Source organism: Suricata suricatta, chromosome 12, assembly GCF_006229205.1.
Source record: "Suricata suricatta isolate VVHF042 chromosome 12, meerkat_22Aug2017_6uvM2_HiC, whole genome shotgun sequence".
Lineage (NCBI taxonomy): Eukaryota > Metazoa > Chordata > Mammalia > Carnivora > Herpestidae > Suricata > Suricata suricatta.
This window is the reverse complement of record NC_043711.1, coordinates 2203212-2216431: the sequence shown is the minus strand read 5'-3', so window position 1 is coordinate 2216431 and position 13220 is coordinate 2203212. Positions and strand designations below refer to the sequence as shown.

Below are 13220 nucleotides of genomic sequence, written 5' to 3'. Positions count from 1 at the left end.
TCCGGGCCCCGGCAGGGCCGGGCAGGGGCGAGGCGGCGCGGGGGGCACGGGCGCGGCCCCCTCGTGGCCCGAGCACACGCTTGCACACGCAGACGCACAGGACACAGGCACGCTAGAGTGTCTCGGAACAATTATCAAACTCTGGAATATCGAAACAAGTTGGTCATAAGATTTTTTTTTTCTTTTCCTTTTTTTTTTTTTGCTATGTGTTTTTTTTTTTCTTTTTTTTCTTTTTTTTCTTCTTCTGGGTCAGTCAACACATTTTGGTAGAAACAAAAGGGAAGGCTGTGTTTTTCTTTACAAATTTTTTTTTCTTGAGCTTATGAAGTTCTCTGGTGCCTCGTTTGGCGAGAGGCCCTACTGGACGTCCAACGAACTTGACTCTGTGCTTCAAGGTGGGCTTTCGCGGTTTGAGTAGCTATACAGAGGCGCCCCACGAGCCCTCCCGCCCCGCCCCAACTAGGAAACAAAAATCCACTGTTGTCTGATTTTTTTCCCCATTTTTTTTCTCTTTTCTTCTTTGTATCTGCTCAGAAAGACCAAAATTCAAAAAACAAAATGATTTGTAGAGGTATCTCTGGTAAAGGGGTGCTGGACCAGCACGGGTTGGGTTCGTCCAACGCGCGAGGCGATCTTGGTCATGAGATCGTGAACTCCAGGCTGGTGATCCGAAGGCAGGGAGGGCGGCCGCCTGCCCTTGGGAGGGGGCGCAAGGGGCGGGGGGGGGGCTCCCCGGACCCTGTCTGCCCCTGACGGAAAGCTAAGGGCTATTGGTCACATGAGTAAGGCTATGACGGGGGGGGGGGGTCTCTTCTGTGCCTACATCCAGGAAGGCAGGGCTCTGGGGAGAGGGAGGGGGTAGGGGTTCCGGAAGCTGCAGCTAAGACCAGGGACACGAGCTGGCCGAGCCCAAGGGCCCGACGGCGGCAGGGGCCCAATGTCCTGGAGGTATATCGCGTTGACTGATGACTCCCAGTGCTTCTCCGTGCCCTGGTCTGACATGACAGCGGGAGGTGGGGACACACTGGGCGGCCCGGTCATCCTCAGCCCTCATGTCCCTGCTGAGTGACCGGGCCAGGGTCACCTTCTCGTGGATGGAAGGAAGTCGGAAAAGTTTGGTCCCATGATCTATACTCAAAAAATATATATACTGTCTATAGCTCTATATATATATGCATATATATATATATAGGAAAAGTTGTGATTTAGTTTGGGGAAGCCACCAAGGGTGGGGGCGGTGAAGCCCTCGGCCCCCAACTCAGGAGCCCCCCAGCGCTGGGGTGGACCACAGAGCCCCTCCCCGCTCCGCACGGCCTGTAGTCGTGTTTCACATTACGGGGCGGGCGGGGGGCAAGGGGAGATGGGAGGGGGGGCTGGTGTACAAACTCGGTTGTAATTTACGGAAAAGTCCGGGGTCGGTTGGAATCGGGAGGCCCTCCTGGGGTGGGAAGGCCCCTCACCTGGCGGAGAAGGGAGGGGCGTTAGGGTGCAGTGATGGGGGACGTGCAGGCCGACGATATCACTCCCCCCCCCCCCAGTCCCCTTGCCCTGGCCAGGCTGGGTTCCGGGAACCCAAGGGCCCCTGTCTACTCAGAGAGTCCGTTTCCAGGATCGGAGGCCGGCAATCCGCCTTGGAAAGGACTCTGGGCCGCCGGGACCACTTCCCCGTCTGGCAACCCCCCTGGGGGCAAACACCTGCCTTTATTCTGGTCTTGTCTCCTCGGCTCCCTGCCACAGAGGCAGTGCTCCCCCAACCCCCACCCCGTTTCTGGTCATTTACAGTGGTGTCCCCAAGCGCTGTCCCCAAACAGTGCCTAGCACACAGTAGGTGTTCAGAAAGGATTTGCCGTCCCAGGGCGGTAAAGTGCATGGGTCCCCTGTTAGTCGATCCCGTGACCTTTGACTGTGTGGGCGCGGATCTGACAGCGTCTGAGAAGCATGTGCAGCCCCTAACTTTGCACCAGACCCCCAAGCACAGCGCTTTGATGATGACGGCGCTCGTGAGTAAATAAGAACCGAAAACCAAAATCAAGACAAGTGATTAAGAGCTTTCCAGGTGGCGGGTCCTGGGCTCAGCTAGGAAAACACCGTGTCCCCACGCGGGTCCTCCCTGCTGCTTCTGGGGAGGTGACTTTCGTGAACCCATTTCACAGATGAGGCCCATCAAGGCTTGTGGTCAGCTATGTTCCCCCACCGGCCCCTTAAGCTCACTGTTCATTCCCCCAAAGAAGGTGTTCAGTTGTTGATAATGTGGTTCTCTCTGCTGGCAAAATACACTCTCGGGGATTTGTTGGGTGGGGGTATCTCTGAGTGGGGGGGCATGCTGGTGAACAGGGCAAACATTCCACTTTTTCACCAGTTCACGGAGCGCGAATGACACCAAATGAGGAACTTGACAGGGGCCCAGCTGGGAGAGTCACCGGACAGGACAGGAGCCCCTCCCTCGCAGCACGCCCAGCCCCAGACCAAGCCTGGCCCTCAAAACCTTCTTCTGGAAGGATTCCCCATCCCCCCTGTGCCCAGATTCCACCCTCTGTCCCAGCCCTGACCAAAGCGGGGGTGGGGGAGGAGGGTGACTCTCTAATCTGTCCCCACCATCGCAAGCTGGGGGCGCCTTGCGTCCTCCAGCGGCATTGCCCCTGGGGCTGGGGAGGGCGCTCGGAAAAGAGGGGGGTGGGCGGCGGGGGTGGGGGCGGGTGGGGCCGCCTGGCGGCTCACCTGGGCCAGGCCCGCAGCCTCCGGGCGGCTGTGGGCGCGGTCAGTAGGGGTGTCCCGGGTCTTTGGGCCGCTTCAGCTGCACTTTGAGTCTCTTCATGCCGATCTGGAAGCCGTTCATGGCCTGGATGGCAGTCTGCGCGCTGGCCGGGTTGTCAAAGCTCACGAAGCCTGCGGAGACCGGGGCGGAGCCGCGATGGTGGGCCCCAGGGCGGCGGCCGGGGGGTCGTGGGGGCGGCTGTGCGCTTGCAGGGGGCAGGCGGGGACCCCCGGGGAGGCGGGAGGGCAGGCCGGGCACGCACAGCTGCCCAGGTCCTGACACCCTCTGCACTTGCATGCCTCCGGAGACGGGAGCTTGCTCCTTGCCTGGGGTCCGCTGGACTGAGACTTTCCCCACCCGTGTGTGGGGGTCAGGTGCGGCCGCATTCCCCACCCCCCACCCCCTCCCCCACCCCCGCCAGTCCTGAACACCTGCCTCCGGCCAGGCCCCCGGATGCTAGGGGAGGTGGTAACCGGGTGCGCCCTCCATGACCACTATCCATCTGGGGTCTTGACTGCGCATAGGTCTGTCTGTGTCTGTGTCTGTCTCTCTCCGTGAGAATGTCCTGTGTCTCTGTGTCTCTATTCTCTGCCCTTTTCTCCCTCCCTCTGTCTTTAATCTCTCTTTCTCTATCTCTGTCTCTCTTTGTCTCTGTCAGTCTCCCTACCCCGTCTCCGAGGCCATCAGCCACATTCCAGCCTGCCAGGTCCTCAGACTCCCGCCCCCAGCCCAGCCTGCCCTACTCCTGGCCCCTCACCTCTTGGTCCTCGATGGTGTGGAGGCCACAGGGGCTGGGGGCCCCTCGGGGTGAGGGTCTGCATGCACAAGCTTGGGAGGCAAGGCTCCCTGTACCCTGTGTAGGAGGCGGGGGGGGGGGGGGGGGGGGGGGGGGGGGGGGGGGGGGGGGGGGGGGGGGGGGGGGGGGGGGGGGGGGGGGGGGGGGGGGGTGGGGGGTGGCGGCAGGAGGTCAGGCGAGCTGGGGGCAGGGCTGAGTGGTGTTGCTGAGGCCCCGGGAGCCTTGGGGGAATGGGGAGCAGCGGAGGGGTGACCTCGTCTATCATCTCCCCTAACACCTGCCCCCCATCCTATGCATGAGGAAACTGAGGCTCAGAGAAGGCATATGACCCCTCACTGTGGAAAGGGATTGAGTAGGTCCCTTCCCCCCATTTCCGTCTTCCTCTTGGGGGCAGGATGCAGAGGAGGGGCCTGGGCGCTGGCCGAGGGCCCCTACTGGTGCGGCCAGCATGCTGCTTGGCCGTTCCGTGCCTCTCCTTCCTCCCAGGATATGTGGCAATTCTTTTTCCTTTTTCAGAGATTTTCTTGTTTTAAGTAATCTCTACACCCATTGTAGGGCTCGAACTCACAACCCTAAGATCAAGAGTCACAGGCTGCACCTACTGAGCCCGCCAGGAGCAATTGCCTGGGGCAATTCTTTCATTTTACAGTTGGACATGGAGTGCATACAGCAAGTGCTTAATAAACAGGCAACAGCTGGCCTTTTGAATTACACAGGGTGGGATTAAGAGTCCCAAGTTTGGAGTCAAACAGATTGGTTCTAATTTAGGTTCTGTCTCTTTGGTGCTGTGTAAGCTTGGACAAGTTGCAGCGCCTCTCTGAGCCTTCATTTCCTCTGTGTCGGGGGACAAGAAGTCCTCCCAAGGCCCCCAAGGCCCTGAACACGCCCCCTCCCTGCCCTCCCCCCTCCCTCCATCCCCCCTTGCTCACTCTGCTCTAGCCACAGGGGCCTCCTCCTCACTGTTCCTCCAACACACCAGACAGGTCCTGCCCCAGGGCCTTTGCATGTGCTGTTCCCGGGAACCCTCTACCCCAGATATCCCGTGGCTGGAAAACCTCATTTGGGTCTCAGTTGAGACATCACCTCCTGTACATCAATGTCTATGTCCTGCTTTGTGTATTCCCCTCTCCTACCCATTAACCTGTGCTTTTCGGAGTCCTCACTGCTGGCCACAGGTGGTCATTTAAATTTAGATTTAATTAAATGTTCAGGCCTCTGGTTCAACTGCCCCACCTTCCGGGGCTGGTGGCCCTGTGTGGGTGGCCCTGTGTGGCTGACCGCTTAGGTGGGAGGGGCCAGGTGGGAGGGACGTGCAACATTTCCACCAGGGGAGGAAATTCTGTTGGGCGGTGCAGCGGGACTGTGAGGTTTCCTTCACTGCTGTGTCCCAGCACCCGGCACGGTACCTGGCACACAGTAGGTGCTTAATAAGTGCTCGCTGTAATTCAAACATGTGATCCTTTAGGGCCGCAATAGGCTTATGGCTGACCACACCCTCCCAGGCCCCTGTTCCTCGCAGCGGCAGCAGAGTGGGGGATGGGGTGGGTGAGGGCAGGGGGTGGGGGGGGGCGCCTGCGATGGGGACTCACCAAAACATTTGCTCTGGTTGGTGGCCCGATCCATAAACACCTTGGAGGAGATGATATTGCCGAAGGGCAGGAACATCTGGGTCAGCTCCGTGTCTCCAAACTCCTGGGGGAGGTGGTAGATAAACAGGTTACAGCCTTCGGGACCTGCAGGTGGGGGAGAGAAAGACATAAAGCCCCCAAGGAGAGGAGGCGGACCCCCCGGGGGAGGGGCGCGGGACCGGAGCCCACATCTGGCATCTCCAGCCGTCGGGGGAGGGTGCCCGTGACCTCGGGAGGAAGGGCGTGGCGATGGCGGGGAGGGCACTACGCACTCCGTGTGCCGCGGTTGCCTGTCCGATCCCAAGCTTGGGGACTCCGAACCCCCGAGGGCCCTCAGGCCCCAGATAATTTACAAAATTCAGACGGTCCCTCCCCCCAGATCTGAGATAAATCCCTCAATGCCAGATCCTGGATAAGCCGAAAACCCAGACAACCTGAAACCCCTGAAAAATCCCTCAACCTGAAACTCCAGACCATTTACAACATGAGATGAAGGGGGAGGGGGCGGTATACAGACACTCCGCACTGCCTTTGCACGAATTCTGTAAATCTAAAACTGGTTTTAAAATAAAACGTTCATTTTTTTTTTACAAGTCGGAGATCACAGAATGAAATAAGACAACTAATTCCCTGGCCCCAAGCCGCAAATAATTAGGTATTTTTCAAAACCTTGGCTAAGCCTCCAAACCTTGAATAATCTTCAAAACTTAGACGACAAAAATAAAATCAAGTAAAATAAAAAACTAAATTCTCTAATCCCCAAACCCAGATAGCCTGAACCCAGGGGGTAATTTTTAAATGACATACTATACCACCCAGAAGGAAATTTTTAACAGCACAGTGACTTCTCAAAACCATCCCCTGCCCAAATAACCCCAACGCATGACCCATGTAAAAGCTAGAAGTAATAATCCAATTTGAAAACCCTTCATTATCTGGAGCCACAAACATTCTCCAAACCTGCCCCTACTCCCAAACCGGCTGGATGCCCCTCCCCCACGCCCCCACAAACCAAGGGGAACCCCCAAACCACCAAGCATCCCCTTCAGCCTGGAAATAAGCACTCCCCACCCGGGAAAACTTTAAATCCAAGATTACACGTTCACACCCAACCCTTACCTTCCTGATTAGGACGAGAGTTCTAATAATGCTTGTTTTTTAAAAATCCAAGTATGTTGCAACGTGATCATTGCGACTGACGCGGACGGCACAATTCTGACCCCAATGCAAATCTCACGTTTGCTTGGGTACTATCTGGTGTCCAAAAAAGGCAGACAGCGCGCCTAGCTGATTCAGATCTCGCGGGAAAACAAAGCGGGCGCACACGCGCCTCACCAACACACGGAGGCTCGAACACCTACCCGGTCTCCGTCCCCCAAGTGTGTTGTCAGCCACAGCATCCCCATCTGGGGTTCCGACTCGCCAGTCTGACTTCAGACAAGCCTCTTTCTGCCTCGTGACAGCCCCTGGTAGCTGTCCCTGTGTCCACCTCCACGTGCAAACGTGAGGTCTTTCCCAAGAGAAAGTGCCACATGAGGCATTCTCTAAGCCCGCTAACATGCATCCGGCCGCTACCACGGCTACTAGGGATCTGCCTTTGCTCTGCGCCTCCGGACCCCGTTCCCGCGGGAGCCTGGTAGATGGAACTGCAGGAGTTCCCATGCTGGGCGGACGCTCTGGAACGCGGCTTGACGCATCTGAACTTTTACCCCCTCCGCCCAGGGTTGAGGGACGTTGGAGAAGGGACTCGGGAAGGGAGACACCCGGGTCCGGGCCATCCACAGAACAGTGCCCCGAGGCAGCTGGGCCCTCTCCGAAGCTCCCACTGGCCCGCCCTGCGTGGGGGATGGGGGGTGCTGGGGGGGTTCATTGAAGGTCACATGGGAGCCTCGAGTACTGCCGCCCTCCGCGACTATAACCACAGAGGCCCCTGGAGACACAATATGAGAACAGGGTACTGGATGGTTGGCAGAGCTGGGGACCCCTCGGCCCAGGGCTCACCTCCAAAGCTCAGCACCTGTACCCTGGCAATGCCTCCCCTTCCACAGGCCAAGGACAGAGGAGAAACGGGGCAGAGCTTCAAAGAGCTCAGTCTGCAGGGCTCGCCTGGCCGAGGGTGCAGTCTGGGGGCTTTTCTAGCTGGGCACCTCTCCCCCACCCCACCAGTTGCCCAGAAAGGGCCTTCGGGGAGCTGAGCCACGCTGCATCAGGATGCGCCCTGTCTACTTCTCGGTAACGCCCCTCGACACAGACGGACACTCCGGCTGCAGGTGAGGAAACTGAGGCACAGGGCCCCTACGCGCTTTCCTTATGATGTCACAAGTCAGAACTGCATCTGAATCCCGGTTGTCTGACTCCAGAATCGACCTCCTCCCTCCTTCCACTTTACTGGGGAGGCCTCAGTTCACCGGAGATAGCTCATCACCGTCCCCCGGGCCCCCCCCCCCCCGCCATCTCAAAAAAGAGTGTCCTTTCCAGAAATTCAGAGAACCATCCATCCCGTCTTGGACAGGAAGGCTGGTGGGGAGTGGGGAGTGAGGGGGTGGGGGGGTGTCACCACTAGTCCTAGGGGGTAGAAGCTAGCACGGTTCCCGCATTCCAGAAGAGGAAGCTGAGGGTCACAGAGGGTGACTCAGTTCCCCGAACACCCAGGGGCTGCGTCAGAACTTGAACCCAGGTCTGTCTGGCCCGCAGGCCGCGCTCTTAGAGAGCCGCGGTTCCCGGAGGTCGCCGTAGGCCAGGCCAAGGGTCCTGGAGGTGGAGGGGGCGGTCAGAGGGCTGGACTGGCGCCCCGGGGGAGGTCGCGGCCCCCTCACCTTCTCGCTGCTGCTGCTGCAGGAGGGGCGGCGGCTGGGGGACGCTGTGAGCGATGGGCGTGATGGCCGCGGTGGGGTACATGGCTGCGGAGACCGGGAGCGAGACACAGGGCGGAGGCAGGTGTAAGGCCGGCGGGCGGGGGCGGGGCCACGACTGCCGTGGGAGGGGAGAGAGGCGTGCCCACGGCGGGGGCGGGCCAATGAAGGACCCAGGACACGGGGAAGAATGGGGCGGAGCCATGATTCGATGGGGTGGGGACAAGGCCTTTACAGGGAGGGGGCGTGGCCACAGTCGGGGACAGGCCTGAAGGAGTGGCCACGGCCACAGAAGACCCGAGTGGGTGGGGCCAGAGCTTGAAGAGCAGGGCCACGGCTGAGGTTGGAGCCCTGGCAGGACACAAGAGGCGGGATCAGATGCGGCAGGGGGCGGGGCCAAGACCTGGGATTGGGCCAGGGCCAGAAGCAGGAGGCGTGGCTAGGTGGAAGAGGGAAAACCCGAAGAGAGGGCGTCCGCCGAGGGGCGGGGCCAGAGCGGAGTGTGGCCGGGGGCGTGGCTAGGCCAGGAGGGAAGCCGGGGCCGAGGGGCGGGGCCACGCCCGGGACTGGGCTGGATTGCCCCCACCCCGTACCTGTGTACTGCTGGACTCCGGAGAAGGCAGGATGGAGGGTCTCGGCCACGGTCGGGCTCTGAGCTGCGGGGCAGACGGAGGGGCTGAGTGGGGCGGGGGCAGCAGAAGTCTTCCATTTACTCCCATACTTAGGAGCCGAAAGGAAAGCAACAAACATCTGCCCCAGCTTCACCTTTGCATGAACGTTTTACAGGTATGGCTCCCATTTTAGGGGTGGGAAAACTGAGGTTCAGAAAAGTGAGGCAACTGGCACGGGGTCACTCAGATAGATAATGGCGAAGTCGAACAGGACTCCAGAGAGGTTTAACCCCCCCCCATGTCTCTGTCCCCATGCGGACCCCCTCCCCCTCCCCCTTTATTCTCTGGATTCTCCAGGACTTCAAGGCTCCCGATCACCCCCCACCCACATCGCTTTCCCTCTCTCGCACTCCCACACCTCGGATTCCCCATGTGGCTGTGACCACCCAACTGCCCCCAGGGGAGGAGGTAAGGGGAGGGGAGAGGTTATCCAGACCACTAGAGCTGGTGCGTCTGGGGGAAAATTCAGCCAAAACGTTCTGCTCGAATGGAGAGAGGCTGCTAGGGGATGGGGTGGTGGGGGGTGTGACCCTAAAGGGGTGACATGTGCCACTCTGTTTGATGCAGCAGTTTTGTGTCTTGATTGTGGTGGCGTTTATACAAATCTATCCCTATGATAAAATGGCACAGAATGCCCCCCCGCCCGACACACACAGGCGGGTGCACTTACAATGTGGTGCACTTTGAATAAGGTCTCCAACTCCTGTTGAGTTCATTGTGCCCTACCGATGTGGGTTTCCTGGCTCCCACAATGTGCTGTGGTTAGGTAAGATGTTAGCGTGGCGGGGGGTGGGGTACTGGGTTGGAGGTATCGGGACCTCTCTGTACTATTTTTGAAACTCCCTGTGGAGCTCCAATCACTTCAAAATAAAAATAAGTTTTCCTCCGTGGTGGAAACACAGATGACTTACTTCACCCAAGCAAGATACTGGCAGATGGGTGCCGGGCGTGGACTTGGGTCTAGGTGAGGGAAAGACGGGCCCCTGCTTCACAAGGGCAGGGCGGAGCCTAGCTCAGGGCGTGGTTAATGCTGAATGGATGGATGAATGAATGAATGACTGTGGCTACTGACATCTTCCTAAACAGCAGTGATTAATAATTAAGATCTGTGCTTGGTACAGGCGACACGGTCAGCATTTTATACACCGATTTCATTGCCAGGGCAACCTCATGAGATGTCTGATGTTATCTGCCCCATTTCTCAGATGAGCAGACTGAGACCCAGAGACGTCACAGCTGAGACCCCCTCTGTCTCCCAGGCACCATGGCATGGGAACTCATGCTTGTGCCAGAGATGCCCTCCCGGCCCTCCCCCTCTCCCGCCCCCCCCCCAGGGGAACCACTCGAGTTACCTGGGTAGGGCACAAGGCCGTTAGCATACACGGTCTCTAGGGCGGGGTGCCCCCCAGGAAAGGGCACGACCCCTGCGAAGCCATTGGTGATGGGAGCCACGAGCCCGGGCACAGCGGTGGTGCCAAGCAGCGGGGGCGAGTGCAGTCCTGTAGGGCGGAGGAGCGCCATGGGGAGCCTGGCCCGGCCCAGCCCGGCCCTGCCCACCCATCCTCGGGCCCCTGGCGGACTCTCACCAGAGGCAGGGGCGATAGGTGCGGCAGGCAGCCCGTTGAGACTGACGGCGCCGATCTGCTGGATGTGGCAGGGCGAGAAGGCCACGCCGGGGCTCAGGTAGCTGCCTGACGTGGACAGGACGGTTGTCTGCTGCTGCATGAGCTGGGGGTGGAGAGGGCGTCAGCGCGCACGGCCGGGTAGCACCTGCCCTGAGGTCCTGACTCACTGGGGGAGGCCTGGTCCTCCCATAACTGGAGGGCGGCGTGGGGGTGGGGGTGGTCAGCCTGGCTCTTGTGGCTCAGGCCTCAGTTAGAAACTGGGGCTCATCCTACGATCCAGAGTCAGTCCAGGATCAGGGTGCAGTCTTCAGATCAGGGCCGAGTCAGGAATTCGGGCTTGGCCTGGGATCAGGGACCAGCCAACACTGAACTCAGCCAGGGCTGGGTCTCAGTGTGGAACCGGCCTGGATTTAGAGGCTCCTTAGGGGGCCGAGCACTGGGCCGTGTCAGTCCAGAGTCAGGGCTCAGTTTGGGCCTGGACTCAGTTCATGGACGGAGGGCTCAGTTGGGGTTGGGGCCCAGGGATCAGCCTGGATTTGGTGACTCGCCATGGCCAGGATAGGTCCCCGCGTCAGACAGATTGGGCAAGAGACAGAAAGAGGAGCAGAGAGGCGGTGGCCCTCGAGACAGAACGTAGGGAGAGAGACTGAGCTGAACCCCCGAGGGGCCCTGGGAGAGAGCCCTGCGGCTGTGGGGACCACTCACAGCCTGGGCGTAGGCACTGTAGGGGCTGAAGGGCAGGGTGAGGGATGGCGTCAGGATGCCCAGCTGGCCCACCATCTGCTGCATGCGCCGCAGCGTCCGCTCCTTGTCGGTGTCGGCAAACTTGACCACCAGGCTGGAGGAGGCACCCTGCAGGGGTGGCAGCGAGCGGGAGGGGAAGAAGGAGGGTGGTAGCCAGGGCTCTGGGTTCCTGGAACCACACCAGCTCAGGCCCTGGGTGAGCGGTGTAGACGCCAGGAGCTGTGAATCCCACCCGTGGGCCCGCCCCTGCGGGACATGCACGTCACAGCGAGAACAGCTCAGAGATCAGCGTCCTGGGTCTTGCACTTGACCGTGCAGCCGCCTGTGGGCACAGGTGGGGCGTCTGGGCCCAGAGGGTCATGTCTGGGGCTCAGGGGAGGACCTGGACCGTCAGCTACACTCTCAAAAATGGGAAATCCTACTGCTGGAGAGGAATGATGGGAACCTATGACTCACACCTGAGAACAGGTGAGACACCAACCATCCAAGAGGGTGACTTGCCCCCTTTGATGGAGAGCTCACTCCCTGGACACCTCCTCAGAAAGAGAGGCGGGAGGAAGGGCAGAGAGACGGGCACAGAGAATCAGCGCAGAGCTTGACACGGGGCTCGAACTCACGAACCCTGAGGTCGTGACCTGAGCTGACATCAAGAGTCCGATGCTTAACCGGCTGAGCCCCCCAGGCACCCCTGCACACCCATTTTGGAGACGAGCTGAGAGCAGAGTTGGTTCTGGGAGGCCTGTCCTGCCCTGGCAGAGGTGGACATTTATGGACAGTGATGGCACTCCTGGCGCCTCCTTCCTAGAGAGCACGGCCGCCCCCGAGCCTGGCTGGTCCTCCCCAGCCTCTCCCTGCACCAGACCGGCCCCTGCCCGCCGGCCCCAGCCGGGCCGGGGGGACATGTCCAAATGACGTCTCCCTCACCTCCCACCCCCCATCAAAACTTCCATGGCTCCTCAGCCTTGGACCACAGCCCCTCCCGCTGCCCCCCTGCTCTGCTGCCCCCCCATCCGTGCTGTCATTCCCCAGGCGCGTGTCCCCCTCTGGCCTCGACAAAGCCCAACCACCCGACGAGTCCTGCCCCTCCAGGACACCCTGTTGTACACCCATACACACACGCTCTCACACACACGCTCATCACGAGTGTACGCTCACACGTGCAGCACACAGTCATACACACTTACACGCACACTTGCCACACATGCTCATGTTCACTCGTGCACCTAAGACATAACCACAGGCACCACGTGTGCTCACGTACACACACTGTGCATGCTCACACTCACACACGCGCACTCACCGCGCATGCTCATGTACGCTTGTGCACACGAATGCCACCCACACAGGCTTCACAGGCTTACACACTCACATGCATACACTCACAACTACCGGCACACGTTTACACTCACCACGCATATCATACAGATTTGCACACGTGCGGTCACACGATACATTCAGATGCACACAATCACATGTGCACACGTGCAAGCACATACACTTCACACACCTGCCCACGCATCCACACACACACGCTTGCATATTCCTGCAGATGCACACATATGCATTTGTTCCCCACACCCCTGGCACGCGCACACGCTCAATACACACATGTATAAACACACACGTACACACACCCACAGACTGCACAATCGACTCACACAAAACACCCACTCAACACACTTATACACATGCACGCACACACCTAAATGTGTGCCAGCACACACACTTATCCATACATATTCTTACACACACAGCTCACATGCACATTAACAATCACCCACCCATTAACAAACACACACATGCACTCACATTCACAGGCATGTGCGCACACCCACGCAGGCTGTCTTACACACGCTAGTCCACACGTAATCACACACGCAGCCACATACCAGCAGTACATCTGTGCACACCCTCACACTTAGTTGAACGCTCACACCCTCGCACACTCCATGCATGCACAGTCACACACTCATGTGCATACACCCAGCCTCGGTACCATTGGAGACTGTGCCTCCTCCACCCGTGCCTCACTGACAGCCAGCCAGAGCCCAGGCATGGCTGGGACCGTAGGGAGAGCTTCCATCCCTATCCCCCCCGACGCCCACCACAAGGGCTCAGGGCAGCCCCCTCCCCGCCCACCACCAGGGCC

General features: G+C 59.5%; 1 protein-coding gene across 1 annotated transcript in view; it reads right to left on the bottom strand.

The window, feature by feature from the left end:
- Positions 1-188: 188 nt before the first annotated feature.
- CELF5 (CUGBP Elav-like family member 5) overlaps positions 189-13220 on the bottom strand; it is a 43413-nt gene continuing 30381 nt past the window's right edge. The window contains exons 6-13 of the mRNA XM_029916414.1: positions 11033-11317; positions 10289-10430; positions 10055-10201; positions 8625-8687; positions 7996-8079; positions 5141-5284; positions 2719-2886; positions 189-1460 (exon numbers count right to left, since the gene is read on the bottom strand). Coding sequence (XP_029772274.1) covers positions 2759-2886; positions 5141-5284; positions 7996-8079; positions 8625-8687; positions 10055-10201; positions 10289-10430; positions 11033-11317 — 993 coding nt within the window. The 3' untranslated portion in view covers positions 189-1460; positions 2719-2758. The remainder of the gene's footprint in view (positions 1461-2718; positions 2887-5140; positions 5285-7995; positions 8080-8624; positions 8688-10054; positions 10202-10288; positions 10431-11032; positions 11318-13220) is intronic.